Consider the following 17340-nt stretch of genomic DNA (forward strand, 5'->3'; position numbering starts at 1 on the left):
AGCTGCTTGTAGCGCCGTGAGGATCGGCAGCAGGGAGGAGGTAGAGCCGCGGCAGAAGAAGAAGTAGAATAATGGAGGAAATGGTTGATAATTAACTTTAGCTGAATGTCACCAAACAGGAAAAGTGGGAGCTGAAAGACAGGCGCAGCGGAGCACCAGCTGAAACAGTGGCAGTAACGCAGCCAGGTACAGATTTTTTACTCTTTCTGTGTTTTGTTTGTTTTGAGCGAACATGTAAAAGAACCCAGAGAGCCTCGTACTGTAACTGAGAAGCGAGGCTAATACAGCTAACAGGTTTGAATCCTCGCACTCTGTCTGCGGAGTACAGGGATTAAAACCTCAGATCGAGTGTGTTAAACTGGCCAGATCTGGTTATTTACAGCTTTAGGAAAATACACTGAAAATACTATGAGGGATATCTCTCATACTCTACTACTATCTGTCAATAACGAATGTATTTTTTTCTTTGTTTACATAGTACATTAAAACCCTCCACAGACTGAAGCTGGTGTGTTTATCGTTTGGACACCATTTAACGAGTAAACTCCTTCCTTATTGGCCAACATTCTGTAGCTTATCTTTTATCTGTCATATCGCCCCAAACCAGTTAAGCACTGTTTTGTTTTTTTAATCAAGGTTATTCTGAAGCTCAATCTTTGGCCGTCAGCACTCAGTTTTTTTAGTTTTCATATTGTAGGAAGGAAAGTTCTAATGAAATCTTATTCAATGTGCGGAGCATAAAATATACAGTCGCTTCTAGACTTTATACATCTATGTACATGATTAATGTTGTCTTCTCCACTTTTTGTCATTCTTTATTTTTAATTGTTGAAATATAACCCAGAACGAGCTGGAGCTTCACCAATGGAGTTATTATAACCCATTTGTGAAGTATTTCGGGGAATTAATGCTCACATATGCCACTCTTAGTTATACAGGTCTCTTTTTGTGATTTTGTCATGACTGTCAGAAAGAAAACAAAGCAAAAACTCCCTGGCTTACCTGTTGATATAACATAAAATTATTTCAGTGGCGCCGCTGCACCGTGGCTGTACAAACAAACCAACCTTGCCTTTGTAGACTGGACTAACAGGTCATTTTACCTTGGACTAAAACTACAACGAGAACAAGTTCAACAAACAGCTTTAACATGCATTTCAATGTAATAACCATCAAGCATAAGTGGAACTTATTTGCTGCTTACTAAAACATTCATTCCTATTTTTTTCTGGTCTTGTCATATTGTTGGGTTTACGCTGTTGGTCGTAAAAATAATTGTATACATTATTGTGATCATAAAGCAGAAATATTGAGACATTGAAATTAGAAATATATAAATGTAACATGTTTTCCATTGCTTTGAATGAATAGATTCAGAGGGTGAACAGAACTGTGATCAACATTGCTTTGTCGCCTACAATATTGTGTATTTTTTGTTTTCCAGTTCTGTTTGCCAACATGTTGTCTGACGGCGGATCGTTCATGAAGGGGATGGTCCTGGGTGCCCTCTTCTGCCTGGTGGCGTCGCTCCTGAGTAGTTTTAGTCCCAGCAATGAATCCGAGACAGCCGATCATCACCACCACCACCACCACCATGTTCAAGCCCCAAGTAAAGATGAGCTCAAGCTCTTGTCTGACAGTCAATTGCAGGCATTGACCAACCAAGTGCGAGTCTACTGTGTCATCATGGTGCAGCCAAAGAACCTGGTTCACTGGGCTGCTGCCATTGACACGTGGAGCAAACACTGCGACAAGTCTATGTTTTACACGTCAGAGGCCTCCAAGGCACTCGAGGCATTAGATTTAGAGGAAAAAGATGACTGGGCGAGGTTGCGAAAAGCTCTAAAGCACGCTTACGAGAACGCCGGCGACCTGCGCTGGTTCTTTGTGGCAAAGCCCACCACATTTGCCATCATCGAGAACCTCAAGTATCTGGTCCTCACGAAGGATCCCAGTGAACCGTTCTATCTGGGCAACGCCATGAAGTCAGGCGAGCTGGAGTACGTGGCGTATGACAGCGGCATCGTCCTGAGCTACGAAGCTCTGAGGAGGCTGGTGGACGTGTTCAACGATGAAGACAAGTGTCCAGAGAGAGGCCGCGCGCTGTGGAAGCTGAGTGAGGACAAGCAGCTGGCCGTGTGCCTCAAATACACCGGCGTGTTCGCCGAGAACGGAGAAGACGCCGAGGGAAAGCGTGTGTTCAACAGCCAGTCTCTGACCACCTTGATAACAAACAGCATGAATGAGAATCCCACCAATGTCGTGGAGGGCTGCTGCTCCGACTTGGCGGTTACCTTCAACGGTCTGTCCCCGAATCAGATGCAGGTCATGATGTACGGCGTTTACAGACTCCGTCCTTACGGCCACGTCTTTCATGACATGCTAACATTTTACCCTCCAGAGAACTCAGAAAATGATTAAGAGACTCATTCCCTCAATCTAGATGTTTTGTTTTTTGAATGTTTTTGCTTCTATGATGGCAAACTTAACTCTGGGGAGATGGTTTTCTTAAGATATTTGTAAGAAATGGATCCTGGGTGGGAAAACAATTTTATGTATATTTCTACTTTTTTGCACTTAACACAATCCGACCCCATTCCTTTGTGGCGTAGGTGGACCGAGCTAAATGGTGTATCAAACTGTGACTGCAGACAAAGAGGGGCAATACATCAAACTTGTGACACAAGCCGTGATTATTTGCAAGTTTTGGTCATTGTAATATTAAGTGTATGAAATGTATTTTTGTGCTCTTTAAAAGCTGCGTTTGAGTCATTAAGTGATAACAGTTACTGGAATTATTTTCCTGTTGAATGCCTAAACACTCTCTCCACCCTCTGATTTAAAGATTGTACTGAAGCGTCATCAATCTGTATCGAGTTGACCAAATTAAGGCCCCATTAAGCTCTGACTGAGCTGCATCTGTGATCATGATGCTTCAGTATTTCCCTGTATGAAGAATCAACCCTCAGTACCTCGTGGTTAAAGGTTTACAAAATGGCATTTTGGGATAATTTCAAAACTGGGAAGAGTGGCTTTTGGATAGACAATAAAAATACATTTGTGAAACCTGTCTGGAGTGTTGAATGATCCAATATGAATTGTGCAGGTGATGTGAGGACTAGTTAGAAAAAGCTACATGTTTAGTTTTTTCAAGGTTGCAGTAAACACAGTAAGATGAATTCTGTGGATATGAAGTCCCTCTATAACAATTTGAGATAATCAGTCATAAAATGATGAATCAATGACCTAAAATAGACATGAAACACTTTGATATACATAACAGCAAAAAGGATATTCTTAGGGTCAGCAAGAATTATTTGCCGAGTCTGACAACTTACAAGTTTCTAATACATTACAGTAAATCTTTAATAACACTGCTGTTATTTTTCCTGTAGTGGCACAGTGTTGAGTGATTAGAGGTGTTGCCGTTTGACAAACATTTCTTCCAAATTATGTCTAGGTACCCATGCTATATTGGAACTTTACACTAAGCTCTGAATATTTTGAATTTTAGAGAAAATGTGTTATTTAGTATATTAATACTAAGGACTTCAAAATTGTCCCCTAAATTGTTACTGTCAGATTAGTTATTCTCACAGGTAACTCAGGTACATTGTTTTGACCAATATGATTGAGGTAAACTGGGGGGGGGGTAAAAAAAAAAACATTGTCGCATTTGTGCACATGGGATTTATTGTCGGACTGTTAGACAGTAGTAATGAAATGTATCTGTAAACAGAAGATAAGAAGATTCAATTTAAGATGAAAAGATTTCATGTCGCATGAGCAGACGAACAGGTCCTACGGCTTATTGTGTGCCATCCTGACACTAATTGCTGTGCAGACACACGTGCACATCCAGTGAGTCAATTACGGACATATGCTTTAAAAAAAATCTGGTATGCTCACCATGAAGTACATACTTTTTAAGCAATATAGGTTTAATCGCAGCCAAATACAAAAATAACAAGTTACTTGATGGTTTAAAGCAAGATTTTTCATTTATTTGTGCCTAACAATGGTCAATTCGAAGCCCCCAGCAGGTTACACAGCGGCGTTTGGACGTGTAAACAGTTGACTGGCAGCTCAGACCTCCGTGCTGTCAAGAGCTCCCCATGTTCTCCGAGAGGTGGTTTTGGTGCAGCTGGTGTTTCATCATTTATACGTCTTCATGTGCCACAGTCCGTCATTCAGATAGTGAACGTTCTCAATTCCAATTCCCTTGTTGACTTTTTCTCTGTTTGCGAAACACAAAGACAGATTCAGACGGCGCACCAGGAAGAACAGTGGTGGACTGGCATTGGTGGAATAAGATTCAGTCTTACATGCTCTCTGCAGACATCTTCATCACTCCAACACAAAGTGCATGTTGTTTTCCCTCAGCCATTATGGCCTTTAGCAATATATTAAGGACAAAATAAAGAGGAAGTGTCACTTTTTACATCATATTTTTCCAAAACTGTTTGTTCAGCATCATGTAAGCATGTACAGAAGGATACAACTACTGTGTCAGCCTCGGCCGGGTAGAGTTTGGCGCCCGGTGACGTCAGCCCCGGGCACATGATGTTCGCTCCACTCAAGACAAATTTAATGGCCCCTTTGTCTACTTGCTGGTGTGGAAGAATGAAAGGATCTGTAAAGAAACAGGTAATATAACCTTATCAGCAAGAGGAAGTTCAAACGCAGCCATCATTTTGGAGACTTGTACCCACATTTATGCAGCAGTCTGAGGGTTGGGTAGAATGGTCCTTCTCTCTGTCTGAAAAAAAGCAGCTCTCCATTGACTGTCAGGATTTCAATGTGTTCATGGCTGGAGGAAGAGAAATAAAATCAATCAGGGGAATCTACAACAAGCACAATATAAGGACTGCAGAGGAAATTTCAACCATACCATCTGACGATCTTCACCGGGTCCTTTTTGGGCATTATGTGATTGAGCCATGACTCGATGTCAGGAAACTGTTCCAGGAGCTGATTTTTGATGCCTTTGATCACTGATGTTTTCAGTTGGATGCAGTTGGACACATTTTCCTTTTCGTCAAATCTGAAATGCAAATCTCACGTCAGAGTGCTGTAAATGGCAAAAGATTTTTTCACCCTCACATTTAAACGGTTTTGAATTAAAAACTGCAGAAAGGAAACGTGAGTTGACACCAACTCAAAAAAAAACCTGGTCACATTTTAGGAGAGAGATATTTTTTTCATAATTGAAAAAAATAAGCATATGACAACAGTTGAAATATTGTTTCAAAGTTGCCTGACAGTCATTTACAAGCCCAAAATGGGGACAAAAAAAATCAGATTTGATTTATTCTGTGATTTTATGTGACATACTAACTCTAAATTCTCAATTAAAACTATTTACAACAATGTTGAAGAGAAACTCATTTGCTCTTTTAAATAAATGTACATATTCCTTAAACAAAAATAAGCCTAATCTAGATAGCTTTCAATTCCAAATCACGTTGGGGTTTTTTTTTTTATTACAGTTGTATAATTTTACTATAGTATCATTGAAATGTAAAATGTTAATGATATCAAGTTTGACACTTCGCAATTATTCATAGAAATAACATTAAAACTAGTGCTATGACTTGAGATTTCATCTCATCACGCAGTAATCAACGCAAAGTCTTTTTTTTCTGTAATAGTGCTAACTACACAAAAACAGTAGCTATATCAAGAACAGAAAAGTAGTGAACATTTTGTCTGCCTGTCTCATTAAATGATGATTTAGGATTCTTGGGAGGGCTAAACAGTCGCTTCCTCACCGAGCTGCTAGCTAATGCTACAACACTTCATAATAACCAACATCTCACTTTTTAAACATCCTCGCTGGAGACCGTTGCCGCCGTCAAGTGTGTCAAATCTTGTCCAAATTCACAGCGTCGGATCAGATGCCAGAAACAAAAAGATATCAAAGATATTACAGTTCATTTATGAAAGAAATGCTACAGCAGATCCACGCCTGTTCGGCAGTGCAGGGCCAGCAGTCTGAGCGTCATTCTACGACAGTTTCTGACGCTGTACGGCAGGTCCGAACTTCCTTTCCTCTGTCACCTAGGTAACCACAGTGACTCATCCTGCTCTGTCGAGACGGTCCAAGCTCACTCAAAAATGTTTAGTTTTTGTCCTAAAAATGGATTTATCTTCTTTTTTGTACAGACAAGAATATATGTGGTGAAAGGCAGTCGTTATATGCAAGACAGTATGAGCATAGATTTCAACATTTGATAATAAAAATCATAATTCATAACAAGACGTTGTCAACAGGACAACAGTACAAATTGCATTAAATGAATAATAACAATACAAGGATAAAAGGTGAACAGGAGGAAAGAAAACGTGAACTTGAACTTGTTAAAAAAAACCCATAAACATAGCTTTTTTTTGCAGATGTCTCACACTAGAAATAAAACATTTATCAGGGAAGTTACTAATTGCTTTTTGGCATACGGTTATCAAATAGACCAAACAATGCATTCCAGACTATAGAAAAGGTTATATTCTTTTCAATATGGCCTCACATAAACTCTGCCAAAACAATTTTACAGCCAGGCAGTACCTAATCACAGATTTATTAGGAAGGTATGATATTCACTGATTCACTGACATATTTACTAATCCAAGATAATACAGCACGGGGTGACATTTATCAAATCTGCACGCATGTTTCATCCTGTATGTGTGTGTGGGTGTGTGTACGGAAGTGACGTCAGGGCGAATGCCATGACGTTAGAGTTACCATAGCGACATCTTGTGGCCACATCGGTGCTCAACGTGCTGGAAAAAACACGCTTGGGCAAAAAGTACTTTTGTACAAAGTACTTCCGGTGGGGTCACTGACTAGCTTTTGCGAGCGGATTTTGTTTTGGGGTTTTTTCGCCCGCGTTTACCGACTGATGTTTCACTACGATGCTAGCCCTTCTGTCCCGTCGCCACATTTCTAAGGTGAAATAAATCCCAGTAACGCATTTTACAAACACCCGCTCCCTCCGGACGACCACACGACGAGCCTGGACAAGAGAGGCGAAAAGAGGAAGCAATAGCCGACCATCTTTCTTCCTCTGCCAGCAATAACAAGAAAGAGAGCAGGCTCGCTCCCAAGTGCTGCTGTGTAGTTTGCACATTTCTTGTGTGTTTGCCCCTGGATAAAGCCCTCGACTCGGACCTGTCCGTGTTCAAACAGAAAAACGCTCCCGGACACCGAGATCTTCCCCGGCGAGCCTGGAAGTTTCCGATCAGAAGACTGGCTGCTAAGAATTAGTATTCCCGTTTTTTCATGTTTCCAACAGGTTTATCTTCCCCTAATCCCCCACCACCGCCAACCCAGGAGGCTAGACCCGCGGCTACTGATGTCAAGAACGACAGCGGCAATATCACATCTCCGAAGAAGAGGAAAATAAACGGCTCCGAGAGGGAAGACACCAGTGACACGATCTCCTCCTCGCCTCCCAAGACGCTGAATTCCTCTTCCTCGCCGTCCTCCTCCTGCTCCGCCGCGCCGCTGCACATCCAGAAGAAGTTGCGGTTCGAGGATTCGGTGGATTTCATTGGACTGGATGTGAAGATGGCTGAGGAGGCTGCTGCCGCCGCCGCCGCCGCCGCTTCGTGCTCCAATAACAAAAGCAAAGCCATGTTCCTGCCCGGTGGCGTGGGGCACCATGCGAACGGACTGACGAAGACCGCAGCCTCCGGCACCTTCTCCAACAGCAAACCCGGAGCCGCCAAGAAACTAGTCATCAAGAACTTCAGAGGTACCAGAGACCCTGCAGAACCGTGTCACCAGAGCCCCCAAAACACACACACTGACAGCAGTGCTGAGCTTAAAACCACCTGATCACTGCTGGAAAGAGTATCTGCTACTTTACATCTGATAATCTATCACCTGGTGTTCCAATCAAACTTTTGACTGAACTTAGAAATACATCAAACCTGTCAAACTGTGCTAGAAAAGTCAATTTAACACATGGGGTATTCGTCACATCAAATTACATAAACTAAATTGACACGATTATAAACTGGTGGACTTCTGTGACCCTCAAATTGCCGGAGCTTTCAGGAGTTTAATGTCCTCTTTCACAGGCGAAAATCATGCTTTTGATATTAATCGGTGACATGTGAATTGCCGTTAGTGTAAATGTCAGTCTGTGATTCACTGACAACTTGTCCAAGCTGTCAACTGCCTTCACTCAGTCAGCTGTGGTCGATAACAGCAACCATCACTGCAAGCTGGATAAAACATGCACGAATGAACTAAAATTATCCACTGTGTGAAGTCAAAATGCAAAAAGTCTTTAAACTGCATCAGAAAGACTTAATCAACTTTTACTGAACTGTCTGTGGTTGACCCTGACAGCTGTGATACAAGAGCTTCTATGACACCTAAAAGCAGACTGACATCAGAAAAGGGAGACTATTTTTTTAATAATTATAATTTACTCAGCTTTACTTTAAATATTACCTTACACATTTGCTTTAATTCAGCGCTGCTGTCAGTGAGTCCTGACAGGTCCACCGTCCTGTGGTTGTTTGTCACAGAGTGTTGTGGTTTCTTTCTTTTTTGCAGAAAAGCCAAAGTTGCCCGAAAACTACACACAGGAGACGTGGCAGAAGCTGAAGGAGGCGGTGGAGGCCATACAGAACAGCACTTCAATCAAGTACAATCTAGAAGAGCTCTATCAGGTATCACAACAGGCCCTCAGTCATCAGAGGAATGTTGTCCCAAGTGTGTGTGTGTGTGTGTGTGTTCTGTCAATGAGTGCTCTCTGTAAGTGTTGCTGTTTATATGATGTGTGTGTGCATGCAGCAGTTGTTGTTTATGCCTTTTTTTTTTCTCTTCTGTCCCGTCAGGCTGTGGAAAACCTCTGTTCCCATAAGATATCTGCCAAGCTTTACAAACAGCTGAGGGCCGTTTGTGAAGACCACATCAAGGCACAGATCGATCAGTTCAGAGAATATCCTTTATGGCTTCAGTCAGAAAACCAAGACACTTGTTGATCGTGGATCGGGCTTCCTCATAATGCAGAGAAATGCTCAAACTGAAGTCAGCTGTTTCCTTAGCCTTGTTCTCACGGATGCCCTGGACAGTGTGCTTTTCCTGAAGAAAATTGACAAGTGCTGGCAAGATCACTGCAGACAAATGGTAGGTTTTATACCGGACACCAGTACACCTGTACTTGTTACACGCTGACAAACAAAATAGTTTCACGTAAGATTGACTGTTTTATTGATTTACTGTTGCATTTCTAGACAGTTTTGGTGAATCTGAAGTCAAAAGATTATCCTGTAACACAACTCTGAATGTGTATAAAATGACAATTTCTGATTGTTTCTAAACTCGTCTGTTCGTTCTTACTTCACAGATAATGATTAGGAGTATATTTTTATTTTTGGATCGCACCTATGTTTTACAAAATTCAATGCTGCCATCAATCTGGTGAGTTATCGCTGCTGCTGTTCTACGCTCCTGCGAGGCTGATTTCCGTAGGAACGTGTGCTAAATGAGCCGCTCTGCTCTGCTCTGCTCTGCAGGGATATGGGTCTGGAGCTGTTCAGGTTCTACATCATTAGTGATTTGAAAGTCCAAAGTAAAACCATCGACGGGATCCTGCTGCTGATCGAGAGGGAGCGAAACGGGGAAGCGATAGATCGCAGTCTGCTGAGGAGCCTGCTGAGTATGCTCTCCGACCTACAGGTGACCCTCTTCTCCACCCCGCTTCCCCTTTATGATCTTCTTAATATCGATCCAGACTTCTGATGATGACGCCGAAGGCGCTCGTCGCTGTAGTGCGCTCTGTTTATCACGATTCCGGGACCGTGATGAGCTGTCAGTCCCTCATTGATGAATGCTTTTAATGAAACCTGTGTTCTTTTTTTTTTTTGTCACTGACAGATTTATCAGGACTCCTTTGAGCAGCGCTTTCTGGAGGAAACTAATCGGCTGTATGCCGCAGAGGGACAGAGGCTGATGCAGGAGAGAGAGGTGATTTATCTGACCCGATCCTGTGGACACGTCCTGCTCTTTGTGTCGCGTCTTCTTCGTTCAAGGACTGGATGACTAAACGACAGCAAAATGTAGAAAAGCACACAATTGTATAACATCAGTTACATGAGCATATCTTAGTGACAGCAGAGAGAGAGAGAAAAAAAAACTTTGTCTGCAGCCAGAAGAAACCTGGTGCAGGTTTCAGCTCGACCCGTTTTCTTTGGAGCTGCAGATGGAATATTTCTCATCTAATATCACTGCACATTTTAATATTAATTCTGCAGGATGAAACAAAAAAAATAACTTGGCATGTCACTTTGGTGTTCAAACACATCTGCAGAAACCTGCTAAACCAATATTTAATCATTTTTAAAGTAGAGAGAATTAGCCAAAATGATTCGAAACGTCCGTAGAGATGCTTGTTTTAGTGAAAGTTTTCTTGCTTACCAGCTTTGAGATCTTTGATGAAAGTACGTGTACATAAAACATGGATGTTGTTGCCGTCAGCTGCGCGATTTGCATGCCAAAGCAGAGTTTTCTTTATTTTCTCTGGTTCTGTTTGAGTTCACTCAAGGCTGTAGACACTTCTGTTTGCTCTTCATGTTGCAGATCTTAAAGCCAAATATGGGATTTTGTTTTTTTCTTTTTCCTGAGATTCACTGAGTTTATGAACAGGAAAAAAGTACATAAAGCCAAACCTAATGGAAACAAACCACATAATTAAGATTTACCCCTAAAATAGACATATTATAGCCTGTGACTGTAAAAGCCTGTTCGACCAGAGTTGTTTTTGTTAGATTTATGAAATCCAAAGCATATTACATAACTACATTTAATCCATTTGCGGTTGGCAGGTCTAAATACTTCAGTAAAATATAAATAATTGTCCAAACTTTCCACAACTTGAATTGTACGCTATTTAAACAACTAGAAATTAAAGTAACAAATGATTTAAAAAGTCGTTTTTCCTGAAAGCAGTCTTGTCAAACTTGAAAATAAATGTGTCACGCGGATTGTATTTCAGGTACCAGAATACCTCCATCACGTCAACAAGCGTCTGGAGGAGGAGGCAGACAGAGTAATCACATACTTAGACCAGAGCACACAGTGAGTGTCGGCCCGCAGCGTTCACTTTGCAGATCTCCCTGATCAGAGACGCCCGTCTAACCCTTTCCTCTCCCTCCTCTCAGAAAACCTCTCATTGCTACAGTGGAGAAGCAGCTGCTGGGTGAACATCTCACCGCCACGCTGCAGAAAGGTACACAGAGACAGAAGACACACACGCAGAGCGCTGCGGCAGTTTAGCTGAACGTCTTCAGAGCGACCTCTGACCGTGTGCCTGTTGGAAACCCCGCAGGGCTGACTCACCTGCTGGACGAGAACCGAATACAGGACCTGTCTCTTCTCTACCAGCTCTTCAGTCGAGTGCGCGGCGGCGTTCAGGTCCTCCTGCAGCACTGGATAGAGTACATTAAGGTACGGTGTTGATGTCGATTTATTCTTGGAATCGTTTTGCCTCACAGTAATATTCAAGAGGGAAATTCAGTCCAGCAGGACGGTGCTGAGCTCTGAGATGTTTCACGGATTCTAGTGTTGCACTAAGATTTCTGCTTTGTCCTCTCGATAATGAACATCCAGGCGTTTGGGAGCACGATCGTAATCAATCCAGAAAAAGACAAAACGATGGTGCAGGAGTTGCTGGACTTCAAAGATAAGGTGGATCACATAATTGACGTGTGCTTCATGAAAAACGAGAAATTTGTGAATGCCATGAAAGAAGCCTTCGAAACATTCATCAACAAACGGCCAAATAAACCCGCAGAGCTCATCGGTCAGTGAACACAACCTTTCCTACCGTCACAAACGCCCTCGGTGTCAATACGAAGGCTTCCAATCGTAATCCATGTGGACATTTTTTTGTTGACAGCAAAACATGTGGATTCAAAACTGAGGGCAGGAAATAAAGAAGCAACAGATGAAGAACTGGAGAAGATGCTGGATAAGATCATGATTATCTTTAGATTCATCTATGGTAATATTTGTCGCTTTCACTTTGGTGCTTGTCGTCTTTGCCGCCGTCGTCATTGTGGAAATGCGCTGTCGTTGCAGGTAAAGACGTCTTCGAGGCCTTTTATAAAAAGGATCTGGCTAAAAGGTTGCTGGTGGGAAAGAGCGCCTCTGTGGACGCCGAAAAATCAATGTTGTCAAAGCTGAAACACGGTCAGTTCAGTTCAGCGGTCTGCCACTCCTTTGCAGGAACAGTATGGAAGAAACGACGGAGCGAGGGACATTTTCACTGAGTGCTTTTGACCTTTTGCGGTGTTGGGTTGTTTTCAGAATGTGGTGCGGCGTTCACCAGCAAGCTGGAGGGGATGTTTAAGGACATGGAGCTTTCTAAAGACATCATGGTGCAATTTAAACAGGTGAGGACAACACTGTGAAGGCAGGTCACATTGGTCCAGGGAGGTCAAACGTTGCTCGTGGGCTCAATCTGGCCTGCCAGAGGGTTCAGTTGAGCCTGCTGGATGAATGCATAATTAACAGTTATCCTCACAGTTCTTATCTAAACCACAAATCCATAATACGAGGGTTATCATGCATTTGGAAAGCTATAGAAATACTGAAATTTGGAAAGGAAAAGACTTTGAAACTTGAAATGGTGTGGAAAAAGAGATATCAGATTATCAGTTAGTTAAATGTTAATATTTTCAGAAATAATTTCCTTTTCCAATTCGGACTTGTCAGTATCTATAGATTATGATAATGTCGCTTTACTGGATATCAAATGAGGAATTATGCTTCCTCAGAACTGAAATGATTTTGGATTAACAGTACTGCTATACCTGCTGAGAGATGCTGCACGTCTCTGTGTCCCTGCAGTATATGCAGTGCCAAAACATCCCTGGAAACATCGAGCTGACGGTGAACATCCTGACGATGGGCTACTGGCCAACCTATGTGCCCATGGAGGTGCACTTGCCCCCCGAGGTTAGTGCTGATAAAATATCACGTTGCTTTCATCGCTCTCGTGTGCTTCTCTGTAAACCTCTGTTCTCTTTGTCCAGATGGTGCGGCTGCAAGAGATCTTCAAGACGTTTTACCTGGGCAAACACAGCGGCAGGAAACTGCAGTGGCAATCAACACTAGGACACTGTGTATTAAAAGCTGAGTTTAAAGAGGTTCGTTGGTCTTTTCTGAAGTTGACCTGCTGTGTATTTCTCAAAGTTGTGCTTGATGTTAACCAGCTTTCCACTGGTTAAAAGGGCAAGAAGGAGCTGCAGGTGTCGCTCTTCCAAACGCTTGTGCTGCTGATGTTCAACGAAGGAGAGGAGTTCACCCTGGAGGAAATCAAGCTGGCGACGGGAATAGGTTGGTATGATCGCCTCTGTTTCTGCGTGACGGCACGTTTGTTTTTGCGCGGCACCGCTGATCTGAGACGCTGTTCGGCCCCGCAGAGGACAGCGAGCTGCGGCGGACGCTGCAGTCGCTCGCCTGCGGAAAAGCACGGGTCCTCACCAAGATCCCCAAAAGCAAAGACGTGGAGGACGGGGACAAGTTCTCCTGCAACGATGACTTCAAACACAAGCTGTTCAGGATCAAAATCAACCAGATCCAGATGAAAGAGACGGTGCGACTGTTGCTTCTGGAATTACGATAACTTCGTTGTACCGGAGTTGTTATTTTAACCGGCGCTGTGTATTTCAGGTGGAGGAGCAGGCCAGCACCACAGAACGAGTCTTTCAGGATCGCCAGTACCAGATCGACGCTGCCATTGTGCGGATCATGAAGATGAGGAAGACGCTGAGCCATAATCTGCTCATGTCCGAGGTGTACAACCAGCTCAAGTTCCCCGTCAAGGTGATAAGCGCCACGCTCTTTTTCTGCAGCTTTCGCCTTTTTATTACTCTGCGGCAGGAGAGAGGTGGCAGGAAATGAAAGGGAAGATGAGGCTCCGCATGAACGCAAACAAACCCTTTTAGATCACCTGATCTGTCTTTACCGCCTCTAACAATATTTAATCTGATTTATTAGATCATAATCAATCGTTGAGCTCTAATGAGACTACGGTATATAATCAAGGGTGTTTATCCTTTTCTCTTACATTTAGCAAAATGTGAGAGAATCATTTACATGTTCAACAGTAGTACAGACATTGACAGGAGTATGAAGTTAAGTCCTGTTTTATAGTATTAAATTCTATTATATAAAATAATTTAAGGGATAAAGATGGGTTGATTTATAGAGTTGAACTTAGAACTGCTGAAGAAATTATAAATGGCTGCGATGAATTACAAAACTCTTTCTTTTCAACCAGTGTGTCATTCTCCCTGGTTGTGTGCCATTGTTCATTTCAGTTTTCAAAATTTTTACTGATCCACAACTGTCTGATCGTCCACGTCAGTTATTTTTCCAAAATACTATTGCTTAACTCCTTGAAATTTAATATTTCCACTTTAAGATTTTGCCTAGAATATTTCAAGACATTCTAAAATCCTCACAAACTCTGTGAAACATTTTTTGAATGTTGTAGAACTCTGAAACATTCTAGAACTATCGCAAATTTTACAACTCTGAAATGTTCTCTATCAATTTTTTAGAATTGTCTCAAATTATATTGGATCAAATTGCAATCAAATCTGCAACTCTGACATTTTATAATGCACACATTTCCTCCTGAAGTCTGTAATTGTCTTTCATTGATCTGTGTGACTTTGGAGGAAACGAGAAGAAATGTGGGAGTTACCTAATGTGGTCACTTGTCTGGAAAAGGCTAAACAGCAGCACTGAGATAATTCACAGCACCAAAGATTCAGAAACTATCAACAAACGCTTAAAAGATCGACACTGAAACAATCACAAGTCAGCTGTAAGACAGTGCTTCTCTCTGAGAAAACACGGGTGTGAGATTGAGTTTGTGTGTAAATGGCTGAGGTTAATGCAAATATCAAGACTATTTATCTCGAGGAAAAAACAAACAAACATGCACTTAGATTTTCAAAAAGATTGTGCTGTGCATCCAGAATCCTCTCTCTAGCTGACGGAGTAACCGTGCTCTCAGTCCAGGTCCTGAGAGACGGTCTGTCCTGTGTGCTTTAAATGAACGGAGCCCCGTCAAGCTCAGCAGAGCGGCAACACTTTTAAAGCTTGCTGGGACTGAGAAACACAAAATCAGTTGTGGCAGGGGAGTGCCAGATAAAGCTGTAAACTATATAGAATAAAATAAAAAAAAAAGCTGAAATATTGCTCCTGGGTTAACGTTTGCCTTTCCCCGTGCGCTCCTCCCTTTCAGCCTGCTGACTTGAAGAAGAGGATAGAGTCTCTGATCGACAGGGACTACATGGAGCGCGACAAGGAGAACTCCAACCAGTACAACTACGTGGCCTAGAGGAAGGAATGGCGCCGCAGACGGTCCCGTCAGGATGAAAGCTGTTCTGAGCGATCGGTCTCTAAATATATTTGCTCCAGTGGATGTTCACCATTATCATCTTCAACCCAGCGACCGACAAGCGAATGGCGACTGCTCCACAGGGTTTTTGTCAGAGGGGGGGGAGGGGGGAGTCTTGTGATCCTGTGGACTGCATGCCCATTGAAAAGAGAATATTGTCCTCATTTCTCAGTGCTTCTGAGAGAGCTCGGACAAAGCAGACACACAGATCTCCTTCAGTTCGCTCCTTTTTTTTTTTTTTTTTTTTTTTTTTTCATTAATGGCGGGGGAAAAATATTTATTTTCAAACTTCGATTCTTCTTTGTCCATAGTTTGAACCAACATGCTCTTTGCTACCTGGTCACTTTTCCTTTACCCTTTTCTTCTTCTGTTCATCCCACTAACGCTGATCTAAATGTACCACATGTTGGACAGAAAACCGAACGAAAAAAAAAAAAAAAAAAAAGAAAATGAAAGTGATGCTCGTTTCTTCAGGTTGAAGATCATCTTTGTCAGAACACGCAAAATGTAAACAGCAGTTTGTGCCAAAAACGGAGCACTTCATTCTCTCTGAGGTGTATTCAAGCTGCTAGGACAGTTCCCTTGTACAAGTGTACACGTCTAAGTTTACCAATTCTTTGTTTTCTTTGTACATTTCTGAACGTGCGTCATGGAGCCCATCCCACAGCCAGCTCGCCTCTTCGCTTTTTGTTGATCCTTGTTTGTTAAAAGCACAACACACCGAGTCCATTTCTGATGGAGTGTTAGGGCCACATTAGGAAATGAGAATTCAAGAGAATATTTTTAATAATAACTCACAATTTGGAAAAAAAAAAAAGTTTTTTTTGTTTGTTTTTTTTAATTGAAGTGAAAGAAAAATCAAAAATTTTGTTGCCATTTTAAGCAAACACTCAGAATGAAGTTGAACTATTTTGAGAAGTCTATTCTCAACTTTTGAACTTTATTCTTGGTTGTATTTTATTTTCAAAATGTTAAAAAAATATTTTTTTCTTATCTTCCCCGGCATTTTGTGTTTTTTTTTTTTTTTTTTTTTTGTCTCTCTCTGAAATGTAACTTTCAGCGCCGTAATTTCCACTATCGTTCAACACAGTCGGTTTTTTCCTACTGAGTTCATTGTGGCTCTATTTGCTCCGTCTGCACAAGTCTGTCAGGCTCACTGCTTCAGTCGGGCCTTTCGTTTCACATCACTGTCCTCCAACACCTCATTGTATTTGTATGAAAAGAAAATTAAACAGAGGAATAAATAACTTGGTAGTTATCCAAAAGGCTAGTTTACACGAAATGGTGACATGTCCCGTCCCCCTTTTTTGTTTTTTTGTTGTTTTTTTTTTTTTTTTTTGCATTCTCACTAATAGAATAAAGGTTTCACACATTTGAAAGTGGGTTTGAATGAATCTTTGCATGAAAAACACGTTTTAATTAAGTTAGAGAACATATGTACTGAAATCTGTTGGAACGGTTTCTTCCCACGGTGCAAAATCACATTTGAGGTAAATTGCCCGTAGATGTGAGTGCACGGTTGTCTGTCTCTTCTGTGTTTGCTCTGGTGATCTGTCAGGATGTAACGCACAGCTGGGATCTGCTCCAGGACCCTCAGTGGGACAAACTGTATTGTGTTCAAGATAAAGGGAGATGGGTCGACTGAACCAGAGGAATGTTTTGCCTTCAAGACCAACCAAACATCTGATCAGTGTCTGTTCCCGTCCAGTGAAAAAGTGTTCCTATTTGGAGACAGATGTTTAATGAAGTAATGCATAGCTGTGCTTTTTAATGAGAAGTACCGGAAGGAAAACAATTCTTTGAAGTATTCATTAACTAGAGAGTTGGAATTTCCTCTATTTCGAAAAACAATTTCCCTGTGAAAGGGTTTAACCAGAAGTACGAACTGGATAGACTCTCCAACACC

General features: G+C 41.9%; 3 protein-coding genes across 3 annotated transcripts; 2 read left to right on the forward strand and 1 right to left on the reverse strand.

Annotated features, from left to right (window-relative positions):
- Window positions 1-33: 33 nt before the first annotated feature.
- c1galt1c1 (C1GALT1-specific chaperone 1) lies at window positions 34-3058 on the forward strand. The gene is made up of 2 exons (XM_030115120.1): window positions 34-186; window positions 1445-3058. The coding sequence occupies exon 2, from the start codon at window positions 1459-1461 to the stop codon at window positions 2419-2421; it is 963 nt and encodes a 320-aa protein (XP_029970980.1). The 5' UTR covers window positions 34-186; window positions 1445-1458; the 3' UTR covers window positions 2422-3058.
- A 921-nt stretch (window positions 3059-3979) lies between these two features.
- mcts1 (MCTS1 re-initiation and release factor) lies at window positions 3980-6048 on the reverse strand. The gene is made up of 6 exons (XM_030107028.1): window positions 5820-6048; window positions 4892-5044; window positions 4713-4810; window positions 4500-4633; window positions 4326-4393; window positions 3980-4237 (listed from the first exon to the last, which is right to left on the reverse strand). The coding sequence occupies exons 1-6, from the start codon at window positions 5828-5830 to the stop codon at window positions 4156-4158; spliced, it is 546 nt and encodes a 181-aa protein (XP_029962888.1). The 5' UTR covers window positions 5831-6048; the 3' UTR covers window positions 3980-4155.
- Window positions 6049-6824: 776 nt separating this feature from the next.
- On the forward strand, window positions 6825-16675 carry cul4b (cullin 4B). Its single transcript, XM_030110113.1, has 20 exons — window positions 6825-7757; window positions 8570-8685; window positions 8854-8957; window positions 9076-9145; window positions 9366-9439; window positions 9535-9697; window positions 9896-9985; window positions 11013-11095; window positions 11179-11246; window positions 11346-11464; window positions 11627-11819; window positions 11916-12020; window positions 12098-12208; window positions 12326-12411; window positions 12869-12976; window positions 13054-13167; window positions 13252-13357; window positions 13444-13616; window positions 13694-13846; window positions 15279-16675. Exons 1-20 carry the CDS (start codon window positions 7283-7285, stop codon window positions 15372-15374), a joined length of 2607 nt encoding a protein of 868 aa, XP_029965973.1. The 5' UTR covers window positions 6825-7282; the 3' UTR covers window positions 15375-16675.
- Window positions 16676-17340: the final 665 nt, after the last annotated feature.

Source organism: Salarias fasciatus, chromosome 2, assembly GCF_902148845.1.
Source record: "Salarias fasciatus chromosome 2, fSalaFa1.1, whole genome shotgun sequence".
NCBI classification, from domain to species: domain Eukaryota; kingdom Metazoa; phylum Chordata; class Actinopteri; order Blenniiformes; family Blenniidae; genus Salarias; species Salarias fasciatus.

Excerpts from the sequence above, each read along its gene's own strand:
- c1galt1c1 (XM_030115120.1), top strand. The coding sequence starts at position 1,459 with ATGTTGTCTGACGGCGGATCGTTCATGAAGGGGATGGTCCTGGGTGCC.
- mcts1 (XM_030107028.1), bottom strand. Across the intron at positions 4,394-4,499 it reads CCGAGGCTGACACAGTAGTT|GCCATAATGGCTGAGGGAAA; the intron begins GTATCCTTCTGT and ends ATATTGCTAAAG. Across the intron at positions 4,238-4,325 it reads AAGATGTCTGCAGAGAGCAT|AGAAAAAGTCAACAAGGGAA; the intron begins GTAAGACTGAAT and ends TTTCGCAAACAG.
- cul4b (XM_030110113.1), top strand. The coding sequence starts at position 7,283 with ATGTTTCCAACAGGTTTATCTTCCCCTAATCCCCCACCACCGCCAACC. Across the intron at positions 11,096-11,178 it reads TACTTAGACCAGAGCACACA|AAAACCTCTCATTGCTACAG; the intron begins GTGAGTGTCGGC and ends CCCTCCTCTCAG. Across the intron at positions 12,977-13,053 it reads AGGTGCACTTGCCCCCCGAG|ATGGTGCGGCTGCAAGAGAT; the intron begins GTTAGTGCTGAT and ends CTCTTTGTCCAG.